This window comes from Dendrobates tinctorius, unplaced genomic scaffold (genome assembly GCF_039654945.1).
Source record: "Dendrobates tinctorius isolate UK_male_01 unplaced genomic scaffold, ASM3965494v1 ptg000202l, whole genome shotgun sequence".
Classification (NCBI taxonomy): domain Eukaryota; kingdom Metazoa; phylum Chordata; class Amphibia; order Anura; family Dendrobatidae; genus Dendrobates; species Dendrobates tinctorius.
Genome location: NW_027361869.1, coordinates 7,468,347 through 7,493,588, shown reverse-complemented (window position 1 = coordinate 7,493,588; position 25,242 = coordinate 7,468,347). Strand labels below are relative to the sequence as shown.

The window sequence follows — 25,242 nt, the reverse complement described above, 5'->3', positions numbered from 1 at the left end:
GAGTGGTCAATGATTGGAACAGGCTGCCACGAGAAGTGGTGAGTTCTCCTTCACTAGAAGTCTTCAAACAGAGGTTGGACAGACATCTTTCTGGGATGATTTAGCGAATCCTGCTTTGAGCAGGGGGTTGGACCAGATGGCCCAGGAGGTCCTTTCCAACTCTAACACTCTAGGATTCTATTCTATGGAAGTGACACTTATTAGGCTGCTGGTCTGGGCTGTACAGATGTGATGTGGTGCACTCTGTGCTCTGTATACAGCTGTGCTCTGTGTGTAGACGTTGGGTTTTGTGTCTCCTCTTTTCTCCCAATATTCCCCTTTTGCACAATAGTTGGGTCACATAAATCCAGGAATATCTCACAGTTTTCTCCCCGGAGATGCGTCTGGTTGGGGAGTGAGTCGCATTATGAAGCTGCCCCTTATCAGTTCTCTTCCACCATTACAGGCCACTGCGGTCACAGCTCCACAATGGGTGAGACCAGATATTAGCAGGTCATTGCAATCAGCCGCCGATGTGGATCATCTCCTGATGTGGAGCAGGTGTCACCCCCAATACTCCGCACATACGGGGTACAGGTCACAGGTCAGGGAAGCAGTCAGCGAAGCCATCGCCTGTGTTACCCTTCTGGGCTCTCAGCAGCTCCAGGTCGTCCCCTCATCGTACAATCAGCGTCCTGTACGATAGACATTGTAGTAAAGATCCCTGTGATGGTGACAGGAGCCGGGAATAGGGGGAACAAGCTCCCGCAGCAGATTTATCTTCCCGCATATACAACGATGTGCAGATCGGGAGGACGACGGCGATGATCTCGGGACCTCCTCTCCGCTCTTCCCCGGCATCTCTGCTAGTGACAGCTACAGACGGTCGGTGGAGATATTGGAGAAGGAGAAGCGACGGAGGAAGCGCGCTCTGCTGTCTGGTCAGGGGCGGACACTGAGAGCTTGTGCCCCCCAGTGCAAAAAGCGTGTCTGGGCCGCCTTCCTTTTATGGAGACAAAGCTACATATATACAGTTGTGCCTAAAAGTTTTCATACCCCAGCAGAATTTTTTCTTTCTTGGCCCTTTTTCTGAGAATATGAATGATAACGTTTTGGTGTTTTCTCCACTAATGGTTAGTGGTTGGGGGAAGCCATTTATTGTCAAACTACTGTGTTTCCTGTTTTTAAATCATGACAACCCAAAACATCCAAATGTCCCTGATCAAAAGTTTACATACCCCATTTCTTAATACCGTGTATTGCCCTCTCTAACAGACAGCTTGAAGTCTTTTGTGGTAGTTGTGAATGAGGTTCTTTATTTTCTCAGATGGTAAAACTGCCCACTCTTCTTGGCAAAAAGCCTCCAGTTCCTGTAAATTCCTGGGCTGTCTAGCATGAACTTCTTTTCTTTAGCCCACAGTTAGTGGCCAACACATCAGCACCCTGGAAGTACATTGTTGGGGTAGGAGTAATAATTTTTGGGCCATTGTCACAGGAACATTTTAATGATTAAATAGCAGCAATGTGAGCTGGCTCCTAGTGCCTGCACTAAAGAGCAGGTTCAGCCCCTGAGCCCGCTCCATACACCCACATATATGTGTATGTCACAAATCGTTAATGGATTAATTCTGAATTTCTGCTGTAGGTCCTCTTGTACAATACATATGATTTGCCATAGGTAAGGCTGTGGTGTATAAACATTAGGCCTCATTCAGACAGGAGTATTGTACCTGGGTTTTACTGTCCTGGTTTCATTCGGCTTGGGCAGACTCCCTGTGACTATATGAGCCTGAATGTGCACATTTATGATGCACAGGAAAAGGACACGTAACTATAAGATGACAAAGGCAAGGGGGGCGGTTATTTCATTAAATGCACAAATAGGAAAGTTTATTGTCAAGACCACCAAAAACTGACACTAAAACTGATATCCAGAGCCTTGACATAATGCCACCATTTCACCGGGATGAACAGGATCTGCCCCGGGCACAGGATACATTCTTGATAAGCTGCCTGAGCAAAGTCAGGGAACTGGTCTGTATCTGGGTTGTCAATGTCCACCTGCGATGGAGAAAAGGCCGTGATCAGAGCTGTAATATAAAACTAGAAAGTTATTGGTGGTGGTCATGGTGGAAGAGGAGGAGGTGGTGGTGGTCACCTACCTGGCTGGTGTTGTGGAGAAGAGAGCTATCGAATGGGTACAGGCGCTCCGTCTCACTCACCGCATATAAACGGAGATACTTCCTTCCTACAATCTGTAGCACAGAAAAAATATACAAAAATCAGGTAAGAGTCAGCTGACTGGTATCGGCACGTTCCCCAGGCCAACCAACGCCCAGCTCGGATCACGGTGAGCAGCCACAGTAATCAACAAAAAAGGGGAAGAGTGATCCAGCTACAGATGGAGGTGGCTAAAACTTTACGAGTTATGGAAAGATAGATAGATAAAAAAAAAAAAAAGTTTGGAACCCACCTGTGCCAGGAAGTTTTGCTGAGGGTCCTGATGAAGTGGAGATACAGTCCCTGCTGGCCCAAACCAAGCATTGATGGTGATCTCCTCTTCATCTCCTTCCCCGAGGCAGCAATAATCCGGAATACTAATATCCTCCTTAAGTTCATGTATCTGTTCAGACGACACAAGAAAAAGTCACAACGATATCTACAACTATCCGTCTGCAATCTCCGAGCAGTGCCAAAGGGGTTTGATCTCTCCATAGAGATCTGGTCATTGTGGAGATTTGGTCCAATATCGTAGACTGATCTGCTCTCATGTGTCTGTGCTCGATTTCATATTTTAAAAGGTTTCCTAGAAAAAGGTTATTCCCATCTTCACAGATCGTGCATATAAGCACATTTGCGATTTTCCATTTATTGAAATTTTCAGTTGTTCCAGAGATATTAATATTTTTCTTTATAGGTCGTTGCTTAGGAGACTGACCACCACTGATATCTAGCTCATTAAGCACGGTGCTGAAGATTGCCAGGATTCAGAGGTAACAGCCAGCTCGCACGATCCCAGCTTGATTTAAAGCAGAGCCTACAAGTTCAGCTAGCAGTGGTGGTCGGTCGCCAAGGCAACCGGCTGTAAACAAAAGAAGAAAAAAAAAAAACTAACTATCTATCAAGAACGGCTGAAAACTTTAACAATTAGCAAATTGATAGTGCTTGGAATTACTATCTGACAATAGCCATTAATGAAAAACTCTTAGCCCACGTTCACACTGTGAGTATTTGTAAGTCAAAACCAGGAGTGGAACAAATAGATAATAAGTAGAATAGAAGTACGTCACCACTTCTGTATTTATCACCCACTCCTGGTTTTGGCTTACAAATACTGATGTAAAATACTGACCAAATACTGAACGTGGCCTTAATGTTATTACAGTATTGTGCAAACATATGAGAAACCAAATTCTCATAAAAATTAAAGAAAAAAAAAAAAAACAAACAACACTTTATAGAAATATTCTGGGAAAATAATGGGGCTCTCTTCACCCATGATCTGGTGTCTCTTGCGCCTGCACCCAGAGCTGCCGCTGCCGTTGTTGAACTGACAGTTATCAGCAGGTCTTGCGATTATAAAAGTCACAAAATTAAAGAGACTTCAGTTGCCTTTAACCCAAAATCTGCCATCTTCTTACCAACTTTGTACAGAAAATTATGCAAGAGGATAAAAGTTTTCCAGTATTAGAAAAACATGATCAACTTCTGTCTAAAAACAGCGCCACCCATGTCCTGCAGGTTGTGTGTGGTATTGCAGCTCTGCTTCATTTATAGAGCTGGGCTGTAGATGGGATGACGCTGGTTTGGACAGAAGGAAAAATGTTTTTTTCTAATCCTTAACAAGCCATTTAACTATGAAAAAGCGATTGCTCCCTGCCCCAGCCGTCGTGGTCCTGTCTGCTGGGACTTGGACATCTTCCATATTAGGATAATAAAAACAATTAAATCTAATTACCTGTTCAAACAGTTGATGCTGAGCGAGGTATCCCCTGCGGGCCGGCTCCTGAGAGCAGACAGCAATGAATCAGAGCAATTACAACACAGACCGGTCACACATTTATTATTGCATTTGGTCCGGGGTTTGTCTTGGAGGTTTTTTTTTAATGGAAATAAACATTAAAAGGGTTATTCACTACTAGGACAACTCCCTTCTTGATCTAAATGTTGGGTGCCCATATAACAAGAGAGCTTACACTTACCTCCCGTGTCGGCGCCGTTCCAGCGGTGTCAGCACCCGCGGTCCCGGAGCTATCATCCGGCGGCCCAATCAGGGCTGGTGTCACTGTCCCCACCTTTGTGCAAATTAAAAATGAAGACGTCAGAGATCAGCTGCAGCCCGGACTTCCTCTTCATGTTCAATTCGACAGAAGGCGGAGACAGTGACACCAGCGCTGATTGGCTGCAGGACACCACCTGTCATGCAAATGAATGAGAGCTCCAGGACCGCGAGTGCCGACACCGCTGGAACGGCGCTGGCACAGGAGGTGAGTATAAGTGTCTCTATTTTCTCAGGGCCAAACATTTCGATCAAAAAGGGGATGTTATAGTAATGGACGATCCCTTGATGGCTACATTCCAAAGATGAGCTTTTTGGCGAGTTTTTGATGTTGCAGAAATTCTGCAACATTTCTGGACCCATTAAGTAATAAGTTTGTGGGAACGTAGCCTAACCCCTTCGCGACCAGGCAATATTTACGCATTTTGCATTTTTTTCCTCCCATTCTGCCAAGAGCTTTTTTTTTTCTTTTTTTTCGTTTTCCTCTGTCAAATGACAGGTTGTTTTGCAGGAAGAGATCTAGTTTTGTTCACTATACAATAAACAAGAAAAAGAAAAAATCCAAATGCGGCAAAACAGTGCAAAACAACAACAAAAAAAAACACAAAAAACATAATTTGCAATTGCTTTTTTTGCATTTTTTTTTAGTCAATCATTTGTTCTATATAGTGCCATCCAAAAGTATTACAGAATAGCCAACATGGGTGCTCCAGCTGGCATGATAACACATTGGCTCCCTGCAATTGTGTTATTAAGGGCCTGATTACTATAGAGGTTACATACACCCTGGCACAGAATTTGTTTCCCACTTATTTCTTTCATAAATAAAAAGTGAAGCAGTCTAAACAGTTTTCATTAAAAATTTTCTACCATTTTGCTGCGGCAGAGAGTCAGTAAGCCCTTTATCCAGCTGATAGAGTCGCAGAAAAAGAAACAGGTCAGTCAGATCTACTGCTCGGTTATGAACACTCTGGCCTATCCCCTTCGAAGTCTGAGCGTTGGGCTGTTATAAAACTCAGGCCAGTCCATCCACAAATGGGAAATCAGGTCAGACTTGAGAATGCTGCAAATGTGCTCACCTGGACCAGAGGTCTGTGTGAAAAATAGCACCAGATCTAGAACATAGACTTAATATTAAATCTGTGTGTGGGCAGTTGTCCACAAAGAACAAAAAAAGAAAAAAAAACAAAAAACATCAGAATGGATACCAAGATATAGCAGCAGCGAGAGGGTTGTACGCAGATCTCCACAGAATGGGCAGAAAAAAAAGCTTGTACAGAGTCAGAGAAGGCAGAGAAAGCACAAGGAGAGGAAATAAGCGCAGAAAATAGACTGCTGCCATTTGAGATATAGAAGACAACAGCACCCTGGATCCTCACAGATCTCATACCCAGCCTGTATTACTGGGAAGGACACTCCCACAAAAGAAAAACCTGAAACGAGTACAATGCTAAAAACTGAATGTGAGGAGGTCGGAAAATTAAAAAGAGTGGGAGTAACAAAGTGCTGCTGAAGAATAGGAATAATCCAGGGTATCCTTACAAGGCCTTCTATAGCTTTTAAAGTTGTTTTTTTATATATATCATTCATCTCTATAGCAGACCAGTACTGTATAATATTAATTATTTACACTTATTTTGTATCTCCTAGCCATTACCTAGCATCTTCCTTCTGTTGTGTCGAGTGAAGTCCTGCCACATCATTTTTTCTTTCCTCTGGTTTTCTGCAGTCTATTATTTTATATTTCATAATTAGGGGATCATACAGAAGTTAGATGCCCCCAAGTCAGGGACTCCCTGTATTGTTACCAATGAACTTGACACCTGCAGTTTTCAGCAGACCTTTGTTATTCCCATGCTTACTTTTTAATTATCTTTGGATCTAACTGCAGCATCCTTAACCTGACCTGCTTAGGCTATGTTCACACACTGAGTTTTAGGGTTTTTTTTCAAATGCAAATTTTAAGCTGCTTTTTACAGTATCAATATGGTATTTGCAGGTACGCAGGATGCAGTGACGAGTCTTAATAGCTGTCTACAAATATCTCAAGAGCTGTCACATTGTAGAAGGATCATCTTTATTCTCATTTGCACAAGGAAAGACTAGAAGCAATGGGATGAAACTGAATGGGAGGAGACACAGATTAGATATTAGAAAAAACTTTTTGACAGTTAGAGAGATCAATGAGTGGAACAGGCTGCCACGAGAAGTGGTGAGTTCTCCTTCAACAGAAGTCTTCAAACAGAGGCTGGACAGACATCTGTCTGGGATGATTTAGCGAATCCTGCTTTGAGCAGGGGGTTGGACCAGATGGCCCAGGAGGTCCCTTCCAACTCTACGATTCTATGATTCTATGTCCTATCCTCAGGATAGCAAAATAGCTTAGTTACTCACCGATAACGGTGTTTCTCGGAACCCATGACAGCACCACGGAGAGAGGGGGTCCGCCCATCAAGGACAGGAACCTACAGACAAAAGAGCGGCACCTCTCCTCCGCCCCCAGTTGGTTACAGAGCATCAGAGGGTCTCCCAGTTAATTAACAACAAAAGTATATACATAACATTATAATTTGTATACTTATAGAGAAGCCTCGTGTCTAAGAACACACTCTACACACATTAAATCGTGCTCACCGCACACGTGAAAAAAGGGGGGGAATTAAGCGGGTGCTGTCATGGGTTCCGAGAAACACCGTTATCGGTGAGTAACTAAGCTATTCTCCCTCACCCATGACAGTACCACGGAGAGAATTTCAGAGATTGGTAGCTTAGGGAGGGACCACTCCTGCTGCCGTGGTTCACCCGTCAAGGACAGGAACCCAACTGGGGGCGGAGGAGAGGTGCCGCTCTTTTGTCTGTAGGTTCCTGTCCTTGATGGGCGGACCCCCTCTCTCCGTGGTGCTGTCATGGGTGAGGGAGAAAAAAAAATGGAGACAAAGACTAAGCTAATGATGGTATGCACATGCCAATAGACAATAAAAAAACCTTTATTTCATATAGAATACAATAAGCTAAAAACATTTAAAATACAAACAAAGAACCAATGACCCAGACACCCCCAAAAAACAGGTAATGAAAATTTGTAAATCCTAACTGCCCTAAAGCAGGGGTCCCCAACCACTGGTCCGCGGCCCAGCACCGGGCAGTTGCAGTGCCCTTGGGGAGCCAGCGGCGGTGCAGCAGCTGATACTCACCTAGCGGTCCCTGTCGGGGCGGCGGCTTCATCCAGTGCTGAGCGGTCAAGTGTACCGCTCATTTAAGGTCATGAATATGGACGCCACTCATCTCCCATAGGCGTGGCGTCCATATTCATAGACCTTAATGAGCGGTAGCATGTGACCGCTCCGCAAAGGAGCTGAAGTGCCGCGAGATGCAGGGAGGGAAGTTCAACGATGTGAGGGTAAGTATGATGGGGGAGCCGAGCGGAGCCATATATACAAGGGAGGGAGAGTGGGAGCGGAGCCATATATAAAAGGGAGGGAGAGTGGGAGCGGAGCCATAAATACAAGGGAGGGAGAGTGGAAGCAGAGCCATATATACAAGGGAGGGTGGGAGCGGAGCCATGCACACAGTATGGGACAGGGGAGCCATGCATACAGGATGGGAGGGCGGGAGCAGAGCCATGTATACAGGATGGGAGAGTGGGAGCAGAGACATATATACAGGATGGGAGAGTGGGAGCAGAGCCATGTATACAGGATGGGAGAGTGGGAGCAGAGCCATGCATACAGGATGGAAGAGTGGGAGCAGAGCCATGCATACAGGATGGGAGAATGGGAGCAGAGCTATGTATACAGGATGGGAGAGTGGGAGCAGAGCCATGCATACAGGATGGGAGAATGGGAGCAGAGCTATGTATACAGGATGGGAGAGTGGGAGCAGAGCCATGTATACAGGATGGGAGAGTGGGAGCAGAGCCATGCATACAGGATGGAAGAGTGGGAGCAGAGCCATGTATACAGGATGGGAGAGTGGGAGCAGAGCCATGTATACAGGATGGGAGAGTGGGAGCAGAGCCATGTATACAGGATGGGAGAGTGGGAGCAGAGCCATGTATACAGGATGGGAGAGTGGGAGCAGAGCCATGTATACAGGATGGGAGAGTGGGAGCAGAGCCATGTATACAGGATGGGAGAGTGGGAGCGAAGCCATGTATACAGGATGGGAGAGTGGGAGCGAAGCCATGTATACAGGATGGGAGAGTGGGAGCGGAGCCATGTATACAGGATGGAAGAGTGGGAGCAGAGCCATGCATACAGGATGGGAGAATGGGAGCAGAGCCATGTATACAGGATGGGAGAGTGGAAGCAGAGCCATGTATACAGGATGGGAGAGTGGGAGCAGAGCCATGTATACAGGATGGGAGAGTGGGAGCAGAGCCATGTATACAGGATGGGAGAGTGGGAGCAGAGCCATGTATAAAGGATGGGAGAGTGGGAGCAGAGCCATGTATACAGGATGGGAGAGTGGGAGCAGAGCCATGTATACAGGATGGGAGAGTGGGAGCAGAGCCATGTATACAGGATGGGAGAGTGGGAGCAGAGCCATGTATACAGGATGGGAGAGTGGGAGCAGAGCCATGTATACAGGATGGGAGAGTGGGAGCAGAGCCATGTATACAGGATGGGAGGGAGGGAGCGGAGCCATGTATACAGGATGGGAGGGAGGGAGCGGAGCCATGTGTACAGGATGGGAGAGTTGATGCAGAGCCATGTATACAGGATGGGAGAGTGGGAGCAGAGTCATGTATACAGGATGGGAGGGAGGGAGCGGAGCCATGTATACAGGATGGAAGGGTGGGAGCGGAGCCATGTGTACAGGATGGGAGAGTGGGAGCAGAGCCATGTATACAGGATGGGAGAGTGGGAGCAGAGCCATGTATACAGGATGAGAGGGAGGGAGCGGAGCCATGTATACAATGATGGGAGAATGGGAGCAGAGCCATGTATACAGGATGGGAGGGAGGGAGCGGAGCCATGTATACAGGATGGGAGAGTGGGAGCAGAGCCATGTATACAGGATGGGAGGGAGCGGAGCCATGTATACAGGATGGGAGGGAGGGAGCGGAGCCATGTATACAATGATGGGAGAATGGGAGCAGAGCCATGTATACAGGATGGGAGGGAGGGAGCGGAGCCATGTATACAGGATGGGAAAGTGGGAGCAGAGCCATGTATACAGGATGGGAGAGTGGAAGCGGAGCCATGTGTACAGGATGGGAGCAGAGCCATGTATACAGGATGGGAGAGTGGAAGCAGAGCCATGTATACAGGATGGGAGAGTGGGAGCAGAGCCATGTATACAGGATGGGAGCAGAGCCATGTATACAGGATGGGAGAGTGGAAGCAGAGCCATGTATACAGGATGGGAGAGTGGGAGCAGAGCCATGTATACAGGATGGGAGAGTGGAAGCGGAGCCATGTGTACAGGATGGGAGAGTGGGAGCGGAGCCATGTATACAGGATGGGAGAGTGGAAGCGGAGCCATGTGTACAGGATGGGAGAGTGGGAGCGGAGCCATGTATACAGGATGGGAGGATGGGAGCAGAGCCATGTATACAAGGATGGGACAGGGGAGCCATGCATACAACAGGGGGAGCCACATAGAGCTGGACAGGACGGGGGGAACCACACATACCTTTTCTGATGATAAGAAAAATTGTAGTGGAGTACTGTACATGCTGATTATTTTCTAAAGTGCTCAATGCTCCATTTCCTTGTAGGTTCCAATCATCATTAGCAGTGATGGTCATCAGTAGAAGTAGCCCGATTCTCCCACTGAAACAGAGAAACAAGCCAGGTGCTCCCACTCATTCAAAACCTATGGTGAGTTGAGTCACATTATAAATGTTATAATTAAACGATAAGTATGCACTGCTAAACTACAACCGCGTCCATAGCCCCGCCCCCTTATGACCAAATCCCCGCCCCTGTCACACCTCCATCCCCGCCCTGCCGGGCCATGGAAGAATGGTCTTGCTTGAAGCCGATCTCTGGTGCAAAAAAGGTGGGGGACCACTGCCCTAAAGCATGTGGAACTAACCACAGAATGAAATTGCCTAGTGTAAAAGACGCCCAAGAATGGTTATACCATGGCTGAAATTGCAAAGTTGCAGTGGATGCATAATGAGCAAATTAGAACCACCTGACACAGGTCAGAGCAGCAAGAGTCCCAAAGGGGTTGAAGAAAGGGGGTGGTAGGCAGGCCCCACGCGTATCGCTGCTGCGACTAGCGACTTCGTCAGGGGAAGCGAGTCCAATATTGAAAAGAGTAGGTTTAAATACCTGTACCAGTGATCAGCGATGCACAGCAAAGACACCTGGAACTCGTGGACGCACCAGCGTTACAGCTGTATCGCTGGAAGTAATAATCAGACATCCTAACAGCAGCACATGCGCACTGTATGACACTGGTCAGAAAGTTTATCATGGTGGCCATAGTAACGGCCGCACGTGCGCATATCATGCCACAGACTGCAAACAAGGCTGCCTGCAAAACCAAAGGAAAAAACAATGGGTGTATATAGCCTAATGAAAATAAATAAGTAAAAAAGCAAGTGCATTAAATAACATAGGGTACTTGGTAAACACTATTTTGATCAAAAAAAGTATAAAGCTGTCCGCCACGGCAAGGTGTACCCATTTGAGACAGCAACTACACTAACGGTTAAAACCTACCTAGTGTGAATAGTGGCAGAGTCTCTGGGTCCCAAACGGACACCCAGCTTCAGAGGGTCTAAGTGAACTACACAGCTCAGTAGAAAGGAGGCCATACCCTATTTGTACTGAATACAAAAATGCTGAAGAAAAACCAAAAAAACTGAACTGGAGTAAACTTGAATGACATGCATGATGTAAAAGCATGTGCACACTGGCCATAAAAGCAAGCAAAACCAAAGGAAAAAACAATGTGTGAATATACCCTAATGAAAATAAATAAGCAAAAAAGCAAGTGCATTAAATAACACAGGGTACTTGGTAAACACTATTTTGATCAAAAAAGTAAAGGTTTTAACCGTTAGTGTAGTTACTGTCTCAAATGGGTACACCTTGCCGTGGTGGGACAGCTTTATACTTTTTTGATCAAAAAAGTGTTTGCCAAGTACCCTATGTTATTTAATGCACTTGCTTTTTTACTTATTTATTTTCATTAGGCTATATACACACATTGTTTTTTCCTTTGGTTTTGCTTGCTTTTATGGCCAGTGTGAACATGCTTTTACATCATGCATGTCATTCAAGTCTACTCCAAACAAGGCTGCCTCCAAAGACAAAAATATGGACAGACGCAGAAGTTTATTTGTAGTGGTCCAGGTAACGGCCATGAGAAAAAAAAAAAAGTTTATATAAATGTAGGAGGCCGGAATCACTGCTATGCTGTCACCGTCGCAATAGCACATGCGCGCTACGTATCAATGGCCCAAAGATAGTATCAGCCATGCTTACACTGGTCAGAGATTTTACTGTGGCGGTAATAATGGTGGCCGTGCGTGCGCACAAAATGCCACAGGCGGCAATCCATGACCCAAAGGTAGTGACAGCCGTGCATAGACTAGTCAGAGCGTTAGCTGTAGCGGTCATAGCAACGGCCGCACAAAAAGTCACAAGCGGCAAGCAGGGCTGCCCCCAGAGCAAAAATCCAGAAATGCTCAGAAATCTGTGCATGATGGCCCAAGTGATGGCCATAATAACGGCCTCAGGTGCGCATGAAAAAATAATAAGACACCAGGGTCGCAGCTATGTCATCAAGATGGTAATAAGTTGAGCATTGTGATACCGCAAGTACCGGGTATCGGCCGATATAGTTCCGATACTTTTAGCATATCGAATACCGGAATCGGAAGTTCCCATAATGCTATGAGCCAGTTTGATTTGATTCAGCCAATGACAATCCTCAGAAGTGTGGGCACATCCTGTTAGGCATGTAGGCATGTTAACTAATGGCATGGCTGTGATTGGCTGCTGAAATGATGTCATGATGCACTATAAAAGCCGCCGCCATTTCTGGTCACTCTGCTGTGAATGCCGTTAGGGACAGGCTGCTGTTCAAGACTGTGAGGGACAGTTAGAGATAGCGATTTTCATAATCATAGTGTGCTTTACCCCAGGCTACATAATCCACCACTGTAGCTTTCTTTCGCCCTGCAGCAGTGTTCACAGCTGTCTGCAAGGACTGTGTGAGTGCAGCTCACGCTGAGTAGTGTGTCCTGCAGCCACGTCTGGTTGTAGGCCGCTCAGCGTGTGTCACTGCCTCATACATATTTTCCTTTTTTTGCTGCTCATTTTTTCATTCTCCTATTAGTGTGCACTGTGCATCCATCCGTATCCATATACGTTGGTTGCAAACACTATAGGAGTAGACAGCGGAGCCTCTCTGCAGCCTTTCAGTGCTAGTGCCCAGTTTGCTGCACTGTTCACGGCTGTCTGAGAGGTCTCTGTGTGTGAGTGCAGCTCACGCTGAGTAGTGTGTCCTTCAGCTACGTCTGGTTGTAGGCTGCTCAGCGTGCGTCACTGCCTCACACATATTTTTCTTTTCTTGCATCTCATTTTTTTTATTCTCCTATTAGTGTGAATCCATCCGTATCATCTACATTGGTTGGTTGCAAACACTATATAGGAGTAGATAGAGGAGCCTTTTTTCTGGCTTGTGCCCTTCAGCTGCAGCCAGATTAGTATTACCCTAATTTTTGGAGCCTCATCTTTTGCATTGTAGGTTACCCTCCTGCATTGTAATAGCTCCAAAAAGTTTGTGATACTATCGCAAACAAATCTTTGGTCACATCCTTTTAGTATTTAAAAAAAAATCAAAAACAAAATAAAGTTCACCAAACACTCCATTTGATAGTTGTGTAGGCCACATTAGCTCCACACACACACTTCATAAAATTAGTGTTTCTTATACCTGTTACCAGCTGTTCAGGAATAAGCACACTAAGGCCCCCCTTTGTACTTTTCTGCCTATCTTTGTCAGTCTACCAAGATGAAGAAGGCAGGGAGTAAGGCACGTGGGCGTGGAGTTTCAGCAGGGAGAGGACGTGGGGATTCTGCAGGGAGAGGACGTGGGGATTCTGCAGGGAGAGGACGTGGGGATTCTGTGCCTGCTGCGGACACCAGTGAGTCAGCATCCCCAGTTTTAGCAGGCAACAGTACTTTATGCGCAGCTTTGCAGGATCTCGCCGTACCCCACTGCTGCGGGAGGAACAAATTGAAGCCATTGTCGGATGAATGGCAGCTAACACATCGACTTCAATGACTTCCATGTCCTCTCAGGGCCAGAGCACTGAACAGCAACCATATGTCTCTTCACCACCTGCAAAAGTGCCCAGGCAGTCAGAGAGCCCTGGACAGGAGCCATCACAGTCTCTACTTCTGTTCTCTGAATCTGTTGGCTTGGAAAGAGGGGGCCAGCCAAGCAGCATTCAAGAATGTGAAGAAGAGGGAGTATGCAGTGATGCGCAGCTTCTTTGTCCCTCTGAATCTGAAGAGGTGGGTGGGCCAGTGCCTATGGTTAGCACACCTCAGTACGCATCAGATGATGACGAGACTCAGGTGCCACTTTCTGGTGCGTAGGGTGCTGGCGAGACAACCCAGGAGAAGCAGGTGTTTGAAGAGGGGAGTGTAGATGATGAGGTCCTTGACCCATCATGGCGTGAGGAACAGGAAGGTGGTGGGAGCAGCTCTGAGGAAGAGATTCCCCGAACGGCCAAAACGGGAGGGAGAGGGAGGGGGCAGACTTGTTTGCCTGTAGCCTCCACTTTGGCACCTGTTAGGAGCATTCCTCTTTCAAAAGCCAAAACGGGCGCTCCCAAGACTTGCAGTGTGTGGTCCTTTTTTGACAGTGTCAGATGACATTTGCTTTGTCAAATGCAAGCTGTGTCATCAGAAAGTCAAGAGGGAAAAATGTCAGCAACCTCAATACCACAAATATGTGGAAACATGTGCGGACCAAGCACGAGGTGGAGTTACACAGACACACTGAAGACGTAGGCCAACGTACAGCACCACCTACCACCTCTTCAGCTCATGTTGAGGCCTCTTCCTCCAGCTCACACACAGCTGGTTCGGCTTCCTCACAGGATCGCCAAGGAAGAACCTCTGGCACTGTTGTCCGGAGACCCAGTGACATTCCACCCACAGCAACACGTTCCCAGTCATCCTCACACTCCCAGGCCACTCTACAGCCATCGGTAGCACAGGCATGGGATAAAAGGCGGCCATACTCGGCAAACCATCCCCGAGCACAGGCTCTGAATGCTGGCATTGCCAAACTACTGGCCCTTGAAATGCTCTCATTCAGGCTGGTGGAGACTGACACATTCCGGAACTTCATGGCATTGGCAGTCCCACAATACACCGTGCCCAGCCGCTTTTATTTCAGCAGGCAAGCCGTCCCTGCCCTGCAAAAACATGTGGAGGGAAAACTAAAACATGCGCTACTAAACGCCGTCAGTAGCAAGGTCCACCTGACCACCGATGCGTGGACCAGTAACCATGGACAGGGACGATACCTTTCCCTCACTGCCCATTGGGTCAATGTTGTGGAGCCGGGTACAGATCTGGAGAGTGGCGCTGTACGTGTTCTGCCAACTCCATGGATTGCAGGAATCCAGTCTGTACACTGACTCCTTCTCCTACTCAAGTTCCTCAGAAACAGCGCTGCAGGAGCCTGTTAAGACCGATATGAGCACAGCCGTGGCCAAACGTCAACAGGCCATACTCAAACTAATTTCTTTGGGGAATAGAAGCCACACAGAGCGGGAGCTCTGGAATGCCATCAAGCAGGAGAGCGACGTGTGGTTTGTGCCAGCGAGTCTCCAGCCGGGCTTGGTAGTGTGTGACAATGGCCGAAATCTGGTGGCAGCTCTGGGCCTAGGCAACCTCACTCACATCCCATGTCTGGCACATGTGCTGAACTGGTCGTGCAGAGCTTTCCGAAGGACTATCCAGATCTTGATGCACTGCTGCACAAGGTCCGCATAGAGTGCGCTCACTTGCGGCGTTCCAGCACGGCAAGATCGCGCCTTGCTGCTCTGCAGCACTGATTACGCCTTCTGGAACATCGCATCATATGTGACCTACCCACCAGGTGGAATTCAACGTTACATATGTTGGAACTGTTGTGTGAGCAGCAGGCAGCAGTCATGGAGTACCAGCTGCATCAGGCGCAAACAAGTCACACTGTGCGCCGGTCACACTTCAGCACCACTGAGTGGGCCTCTATGAAGGACATCTGCCACGTTTTGCGTGCCTTCGATGATTCCACGCGGATGGCGAGTGCAGATGATGCACTAGTCAGCATGACTGGCCCCCTTTTTCTGCCTGCTTCAAAAAACACTGCAAGCACTAAGGGAGGAGGTTTTAGAAGAGGTGGAGGATGAGGAGTCACAAATGCCATCTGCTTCTGGACAGTCTGCGCTACGTGGTTCCTCACAAAGGCCTAGGCAGGGGACACTTTGTGAGGAGGATGAGGACGAGTCAATGGAGGAGGAAGACATCTCTCCAGAGGAGGGAGGTACACAATGCTCTAGTCAGTATGTACAGCGAGGGTGGGGTGATGCAGAGCAGGCAGAGATGACAACGCAAGAAGGGGACAGCATTTCTTTGGCAGTTGGGAGTCTGCAGCACATGGTTGATTTCATGCTGCAGTGCCTGAGAAACGACCGCCGCATCGCCCACATTCTCAACACGACTGATTATTGGGTGTACACCCTCCTAGATCCTCGCTACCGGGGCAACTTACAAAGCCTCATACCACCGTTGAAAGGGGAGCGTAAACTGCGGGAGTACCAAGACACACTGGTGCAGTCCATCATGTTCTCCATTCCAACCGACAGCAGTGCTGCTAGTGCTTTACAAAGCAGCTCTGTGCATCGAGGCAGTGGAGGAAGCTCTGCACAAAGAGGGAGCAGAGGCAGCGTCTCAGCACAAGGCAAGACCACAATGGCCCAAATGTGGCAAAGTTTTGTGTGTCCGCCACAAATGTCTACAAATGTTTACACCATCACAGACGGCTCCAATCAGCAGGAGGCAACGTTTCGTCAGATGGCGACAGACTACATGTCTTGCCCTGTCAGTGTACTCCCAGATGGCTCTTCCCCCTTCAAGTTTTGGGTCTCAAAGATGGATACATGGCCAGAGCTTAGCCAGGAGGCATTGGAAGTGCTGGCTTGCCCTGCTGCCAGTGTATTATCGGAACGCGTCTTCAGTGCCGCAGGTGGTGTACTAACAGACCGTCGCAAGCGACTATCCTCCGATAACGTTGACCGGCTTACCTTTCTGAAAATGAACAAGGCCTGGATCTCGCTAGAATTTGCCAGTCCTCTACCAGAATAAATAATTGGTTGGCAAGAGTATCCAGGTCTCCTGTTGTGTTCATGTTTCTACCACCTGAACTGTAATCCCTGGGCTTTAACACAGCCAGTTGTCGCTCAGAAGTGCCGTCTGCACAGAGAAAAACACTAGCTCCTGTGTTAGTGGGGTTCAATAACGCCATCTGCTCCCCTGCTGTGTGGACGGCAAAGTCTCCTGCTCCCTCCACAATTGAACTACTACTGATTTTTAACCGTGCTCCACTTAGGCCTCTGGCTCCACTGTCTCTAGTATTTCCCCTGGCCTCCAACCCCGCCGGTTGCTGCTCTGAAGTGGCGTCTGCACAATCCACACTTGTTCCTGTGTTACTGGGGCTCAGTCACGTCAGTTGATCCCCTGATGTGTGTCCGGCAATGTCTCCTGCTCTGTCCACACTCCCATTACTAGTAATGGCAATGTCTCCTGCTGCCTCCACATTCAAAAACCATCAGGCCTCTGCCTGCTCCATGCTTGATCCCGGGCTCCAACAACGCCAGTTGGTGTTCAGAAGTGCCGTCTTCACAGAGAAAAACACACTAGCTCCTGTGTTAGTAGGGTTCAGTAACGCCAGCTGCTCCCTTGCTGTGTGGACGACAAAGTCTCCTGCTGCCTCCAAAATCACACTACATCTTATTTTCTACTTGCTCCAAGTTGGCCTCAGCCTGCTCCTTGATTGATCCTGGGCTTCAACACAGCCAGTTGTTGCTCGGAAGTGCCGTCTACACAGAGAAAAACACATGCTCCAGTGTTAATGGGGTTCAGTAACGCCAGCTGCTCCCTTGCTGTGTGGACGACAAAGTCTCCTGCTGCCTCCAAAATCACACTACATCTTATTTTCTACATGCTTCAAGTAGGCCTCAGCCTGCTCCATGATTGATCCTGGGCTTCAACACAGCCAGTTGTTGCTTGGAAGTGCCGTCCGCACAGAGTGAAACACTAGCTCCTGTGTCAGTGGAGTTCAGTAACGCCAGCTGCTCCCCTGCTGTGTGGATGGCAAAGTCTCCTGCTGCTTACACAGTCACACTACTACTGATTTTTAACCGTGCTCCACTTATGCCTCTGGCTCCACTGTCTCTAGTATTACCTCTGGCCTCCAACCCTGCCAGTTGCTGCTCTGAAGTGGCGTCTGCACAATCCACACTTGTTCCTGTGTTACTGGGGCTCAGTCACGTCAGTTGATCCCTGATGTGTGTCCGGCAATGTCTCCTGCTCTGTCCACATTCCCATTACTAGTAGTGGAGCACGGTTACAATCAGTAGTAGTGTACAACCGATATAAAACTTGCTTCAAGTAGGCCTCAGCCTGCTCCATGATTGATCCTGGGCTTAAACACAGCCAGTTGTTCCTCGGAAGTGCCGTCTGCACAGAGAAAAACACATGCTCCAGTGTTAGTGGGGTTCGGTAACGCCAGCTGCTCCCCTGCTGTGTGGACGACAAAGTCTCCTGCTGCCTCCAAAATCACACTACATCTTATTTACTACTCGCTCCAACTAGGCCTCAGCCTGCTGCATGATTGACCCTGGGCTCCAACATCGCCTGATGCTGCTCAGAAGTGTCTTTGGCATGGGTACTCCCTCCTGCCCAGCCTGGTTCCAGCATGCCTGCTGTTTCCGGGTAGTGTCAACGTCACTTTGCCACCAATACATAGTCCTGTCGTGTTGCGGTGGGGTTTGCCGAGTATATGGTGCCTGCCGTTTAGGTGCTTCCTATGTGGGCTGCGGGTTCTGGTAATAAAGGCTAGTTCCGTAGTGCCAATGGGACAAGCACCTCCTGTTGGACTGTGGGTTTCGGTAACTGCGGCCTGCTCGCGGCCTTGCAACTTTGTTTATTCTGGGTACCTTGTGCTACCCATCCGTGTTCCGGCACCGTTAGCTGGTTCTCGGCAGTGCCTTTGGCCTAGGTGCCTCCTTCTCGGTATCCGAGTTCCAGCAACGTCAGCTGGTCCTTGGTAGTGCTTTGTAGCACAGGTACCTCCTGCTTATTAACCGTGTTCCAGCACCGTCAGCTGGTCCACGGTTGTGCCATTGGCTCTTGTTCCTTCAGCTGCCACTCTGGGTTCCAGCACCGTCAGCTGGTTCTCGCTAGTTTTATTGACTCTTGTAGCTTCTGCTACCCATCCGGGTTCCAGCACCGTCAGCTGGTTCTCGGCAGTGTCTTTGGCACGGGTACTCCCTTCTGCCCAGCCTTGTTCCAGCATGCCTGCTGTTTCCGGGTAGTGTCAACGTCACTTGAGCCACCAATACGTTGTCCTGTCGTGTTGCGGTCGGGTTAGCTGAGTCTATGATGCCTGCCGTTTAGGTGCTTCCTATGTGGGCTGTGCGGGTTCTGGTAATAAAGGCTGGTTCCGTAGTGCCAATAGGACAAGCACCCCCTGTTGGACTGTGGGTTTCGGTAACTGTGGCCTGCTCGCGGCCTTGCAACTTTGTTTATTATGGGTACCTTGTGCTACCCATCCAGGTTCCAGCACCATCATCTGGTTCTCGGCAGTGCCATTGGCCTAGGTGCCTCCTTCTCCGTATCAGAGTTCTAGCAACGTCAGCTGGTCCTTGGTAGTGCTTTGTAGCACAGGTACCTCCAGCTTAGTAACCGTGTTCCAGCACCGTCAGCTGGTCCACGGTTGTGCCATTGGCTCTTGTTCATTCTGCTGCCCCTCCGGGTTCCACCACCGTCACCTGGTCCTCGCTAGTTTAATTTGCTCTTGCAGCTTCTGCTACCCATCCGGGTTCCAGCACCGTCAGCTGGTTCTCGGCAGTGCCTTTGGCCTAGGTGCCTCCTTCTCGGTATCCGAGTTCCAGCTATGTCAGCTGGTCCTTGGTAGCGCTTTGTAGCACAGGTACCTCCAGTTTAGTAACCGTGTTCCAGCACCGTCAGCTGGTCCACGGTTGTGCCATTGGCTCTTGTTCATTCTGCTGCCCCTCCGGGTTCCACCACCGTCACCTGGTCCTCGCTAGTTTAATTTGCTCTTGCAGCTTCTGCTACCCATCCGGGTTCCAGCACCGTCAGCTGGTTCTCGGCAGTGCCTTTGGCCTAGGTGCCTCCTTCTCGGTATCCGAGTTCCAGCTATGTCAGCTGGTCCTTGGTAGCGCTTTGTAGCACAGGTACCTCCTGCTTAGTAACCGTGTTCCAGCACTGTCAGCTGGTCCACGGTTGTGCCATTGGCTCTTGTTCCTTCTGCTGCCCCTCCGGGTTCCAGCACCGTCAGCTGGTCCTCGCTAGTTCCATTGGCTCTTGTTCCTTCTGCTACCCATCCGGGTTCCAGTACCGTCAGCTGGTTCTTGGCAGTTACTCAGCCTTCTTGTACCTTCTGCTACATTTCCAAGTTCAAGCTTGTGGAAATGGTTTTTGGTTCTCACTCTGGATATCCCTGACAATGACCCTGAAGACGACGACCCTGAAGACCACACCGAAGACGAACAAAAAGATGACCCTGAAGAAGATGACCAAGAGGACAAAGAACATGAAGACAACCACCAAGATGCAGAACAACAAGAGTCAGAAGACGAAGAAGCAGAAGAACCAAAAGCAGAAGAACATTAAGCATAAGACTAAAAATCAGAGCAAAAAATATTATCTAAATTATAAGCAGAAGAAGACTAAGCAGTGTATGGGGGTGAGTCCATTCCTCCTCGTGGTGCCCCTGGAAAATGCCTGCTGCTGCAGGCCAAACTGAACGCGGACAAATCCTGTTGTAAATCTTTTGTGACAGGCAGAACGGAAGGTGTAATCTTCAAACTTTTATAGATAACAACTACAGGAATGCCTGACACAAATAAGAATATGATGAAGAAGAATAGGAAGAAGACGAAGAAGTAGAATATGAAGAAGAATAATCGCTGAATAAGAAGATGAATAATGTACAAAAAATGAATAATAGGAAGAAGGTGAAGAAGAAGAAGAAGATGAATAAGGTGAAGAAGAAGTTGATGAAAAAGATGCTGCTACTGAGGATCATGAAGGAGAAAGTGTGGGAGAAGTAAAAAAGAAGGTGAAGAGTATGGAAGTAGTGAAACATACATATCTGACAAAATATAAAAGAGGTTAACATAGTCAATATCTTTGTAACTCCGAACATCTTGAAAAAAAAAATAATTCCTGCTATTCCATTTGATTGGGCTAAACCTCTATGCCTTTAATGTCTCCTACACCTCCCACAATACATTCTACATTATTATTAGTTGTTTTTCTTCATGTAGAATTAACCTACAAGGAAAGAAAGGTTTTTTTTAATTCCGATATTTCTGTTCCATTGACTTGAATGGGACTTCTGGGATCCGTATCGGCGATACCCGATACTTTTTTGATATCGGCCGATCCAATCCAATCCGATATTTTTCAATACCGGGTGGTATCGCTCAACACTAGTCATAATGCACATTATGCATAGATAACCCAGGAGTTTGTTGAAGGAGGCATAATAGCCATGCATGCATACAAAGCGCCACCAGGGGCAGTTAAGCCACCTTCAACAGAAATCTGCAGCTGTGTGCAGAGAGTCTAACAGCGGCCACATTCTCGACCACACATGCACATATGAAGCCGCATAAAATGAAACACAATTATATGGTCATAACCAAAAATTGCTTGGCGGTGACCAAAGTCACAGCACAAAATGAACATAAAGTGGCATGTGCAGACAATAAGGCTGCCCCCAACATATGAATGTCACACATGTATTTTATATCCGCCTCAAAAAAAAAAAAAAAATCTGGATATAAAATCATGACAAAGTGCATTTGTTCACCCATACTCACTAATATGCATAATGATCACCACTTATGAAGTGCTTAATGGATAATATATGAAAGGGCAGCGTTTGTGCACGCGCTGGTACCAGCAGTAAGCAAGGGAATAGATATGAACAATGCAAGACCCTTTTATTTTTACATTTTGCATGATGTGAGCAAATACCAAAAGAAATATAGTAAGATGAATAAATCCAAAAGAAAAAATAATAAATAAACCCACAATCTCAAAAGGGGGGCAACAAGTCCTACTAAGATATCCCTGTAATGCATAGGTAACCAACCATTCCTAATACCCCTATAATCCTGTTATATTACAAGCAAAGATATATCAAGGTGCATAAACATAAAAAAAAAAAATCAGACGATGGGTGAATAACCTGGAAGTGAACAGCCGGTGAAAGATTAGTATTCAAGAAAATTGTTAAACTAATGAATCGGATAATTTAACTAAATATATATACACACACACACACATCTATCTGTCCAGGGTTGAAAGTCCATAAAATGCTAGGATTAATCCGGCCAAGAAATTCACCAGGAACCGAACCAATTCCAAATCATGTGAATGTGGCCGCTGTTAGACTCTGCACACAGCTGCAGATTTCTGTTGAAGGTGGCTTGACTGCCCCTGGTGGCACTTTGTATGCATGCATGGCTATTATGCCTCCTTCCAACAAACTCCTGGGTTATCTATGCATAATGTGCATGATGACTGATTACCATCTTGATGATATAGCTGCACAGATTTCTGAGCATTTCTGGATTTTTGCTCTGGGGGCAGCCCTGCTTGCCGCTTGCCTTTTTGTGCGGCCGTTGCTATGACCGCTACAGCAAACGCTCTGACCAGTCTATGCACGGCTGTCACTACCTTTGGGTCATGGATTGCCGCCTGTGGCATTGTGTGCACGCACGGCCGCCATTATTACTGCCACAGTAAAATCTCTGACCAGTGTAAGCATGGCTGATACTAGCTTTGGGCCATTAATACGTAGCGCGCATGCGCTATTGCGACGGTGACAGCATGGCCGTCATTCCGGCCTCCTACATTTATATAAACTTTTTTTTTTTCTCATGGCCGTTACCTAGACCACTACAAATAAACTTCTGCGTCTGTCCATATTTTTGTGTTTTGCAGGCAGCCTTGTTTGCAGTCTGTGGCATGATACGCGCACGTGCGGCCGTTACTATGGCCACCATGATAAACTTTCTGACCAGTGTCATACAGTGCGCATGTGCTGCTGTTAGGATGTCTGATTATTACTTCCAGCGATACAGCTGTAACGCTGGTGTGTCCACGAGTTCCAGTGTCTTTGCTGTGCATCGCTCCGCCTCTCTGATCACTGGTACAGGTATTTAAACCTACTCTTTTATACGCGTGGGGCCTGCCTACCACCCCCTTTCTTTAACCCCTTTGGGACTCTTGCTGCTCTGACCTGTGTCAGGTGGTTCTAATTTGCTCATTATGCATCCACTGCAACTTTGCAATTTCAGCCATGGTATAACCATTCTTGGGCGTCTTTTACACTAGGCAATTTCATTCTGTGGTTAGTTCCACATGCTTTAGGGCAGTTAGGATTTACAATTTTTCTTACATTATATGCTTGATATCAAGTCTGTCTTTCTGCCTTATCTTTGCCTGCAATGTACATGGCTGTCTTGCTATATAGAATTGCATGATATGTACCTGCTTATGGGAGGCTATGAATAGTCCAATATGGGCCACATCTTAGGTTCATATTACCTGTTTTTTGGGGGTGTCTGGGTCATTGGTTCTTTGTTTGTATTTTAAATGTTTTTAGCTTATTGTATCCAATATGAAATAAAGGTTTTTTTTTATTGTCTATTGGGATGTGCATACCATCATTAGCCTAGTCTTTGTCTCCATTTTTTTTTTGCTTCTCTGCTCACAGGCTAGGTATTGCACGCCACTGGAGATTGAGATATGACAGTAGTGCACCCCTCCTTTTCCATTTCATGTATCTATCCTCAGAATAGACCATCAATAACAAAGCCCTAGAGAAGTCATGGCTGTAACCAGAGCTTTTCCAGCAGCCCTACATGTCCTTCTGGTGATGGATCAGGGCCAGTAGCCCGTCAGTGTATGTTGGATCACACTTATATGCTCCGTTACCTACCTGATCCAGAATATAATTAGTGATGAATTCATTGACAGTCATCAGACTCTGCGACCATTCTGCGTCAGTGTATCTGGATCCCAGCTCTACGGGTACAGTCCGACAACCAGCCACCTTCTGGATATACTCTACACTGTAGGTATAAACACAATAAAAGGGAGCCAGACTTCTCCTGATGCAGCCTACGATCAGGTTTACTATTTTATTCGGTATTATGCAAATACTGCCTGGAAATAAAAGCCTGTGGAGTCCTGCTTTCCCCACCCACGCAGAATGATTGACAGCTCTACCTGTATACAGTCAACCCGTGTGGCCAGGGAAAGCAGGACTCACAGGCTCATTCTGCTGAACCATTTTCTGAGACCCGTAAGTGTTTCATTTTTCTTTGCGTGACAAGCTGTAGTTACCGTATATGCTCGCGTATAAGCTGAGATTTTCAGCCCATTTTTTGGGGGGCTGAAAGTCCCCCACTCGGCTTATACGCAAGTCATAAACCGGGTTTGCGGCGAAGGAAAAGCGGGGGTGCCAGATCATACTTACCCCCCGGCGTGTCTCTGCAGCCCCCTGCTTCTCCCGGTCTCAGGCTCCTTCAGCGGTCACGTGGTACCGCTCATTAAAGACATGAATATGCGCATATTCATGCATTTAATGAGCGGTACCACGTGACTGCTGAAGGGAGGAAGGGAGACCGTGGGAGAACGGGGCTGCAGAGACCGCACCTGGAGGGGGTAAGTATATTCAATATTCACCAGTCCCCGGTCCATCACTGTGCGCTAATCTGTCCTCCGCATCCTCTGGCTGTGATGTTAGGTCAGAGGGCGCGGTGACGTAGTTAGTGTGTGCCGCGCCCTCTGCCTGTACAGTCACTGACAGAGGGACCCGGAAGAGACAGAGCGGGCGCAGCGATGGACCGGGGACAGGTGAATATCGCCAGTGCCAGGGTCCTCAGCCAGAAGCAATACCAGCACCTGTCCCAGCCTGCTCAGGGCCCTGGCACCTGTCCCCCAGCAACAGAGGTGAGTATGTATTTTTTTTTAATTAGCAGCAGCAGCATATGGGGCATAATCTATGGAGCAGCATATGGGGGCATAATCTATGGAGCATCTTATGGGGGCAGCATATGGGGGCATAATCTATGGAGCATCTTATGGGGCCATAACCTTTATGGAGCAGCATTATATGGGGCATATTCTATGAAGCATCTTATGGGGCCATTATTAACCTTTGTGCAGCATTATATGGGGCGTATTTTGTATGGAACATCTTATTGGGCCCATCATGAACTGTATGGAGCATTATATGGAGCTCCTGATTCAATATGGATATTCAAAAAACATGTAACCTACTGATGTCTCTATTAATTTTACTTTTATTGGTATCTTTTTATTTTTGAAATTTACCAGCAGCTGCTGCATTTTCTACCCTAGGCTTATACGCGAGTCAATACGTTTTCCCAGTTTTTTGTGGCAAAATTAGGGGGTTGGCTTATACATGGGTCGGCTTATACCCGAGTATATACGGTACATATTTATCATTATCATTTAGGACATTTTGATCATGTTGCAATGAATTTTTTTTTGTTTTTTTCAGAGGGAGATATGATTACTGAAAAATATAAATTCTGGCTTTCAGATATATTTTATTTTTTTTAGTGGTTCACTGTATAGGTATTTTTTTAACTATAAGACACTTTTTTCCCAAAAATTTTTTTGGGAAAATGGGGGTACGTCTGATAGTCGGAATATACTTACAAATAC

At 47.3% G+C, this 25,242-nt stretch overlaps 1 protein-coding gene across 1 annotated transcript in view; it reads right to left on the bottom strand.

Annotated features, from left to right (window-relative positions):
* Positions 1-1,839: 1,839 nt before the first annotated feature.
* LOC141057137 (lysine-specific demethylase 8-like) overlaps positions 1,840-25,242 on the bottom strand; it is a 46,258-nt gene continuing 22,855 nt past the window's right edge. Inside the window, exons 4-8 of the mRNA XM_073553682.1 lie at positions 23,486-23,618; positions 3,938-3,985; positions 2,453-2,602; positions 2,142-2,234; positions 1,840-2,040 (exon numbers count right to left, since the gene is read on the bottom strand). Coding sequence (XP_073409783.1) covers positions 1,876-2,040; positions 2,142-2,234; positions 2,453-2,602; positions 3,938-3,985; positions 23,486-23,618 — 589 coding nt within the window. The 3' untranslated portion in view covers positions 1,840-1,875. The remainder of the gene's footprint in view (positions 2,041-2,141; positions 2,235-2,452; positions 2,603-3,937; positions 3,986-23,485; positions 23,619-25,242) is intronic.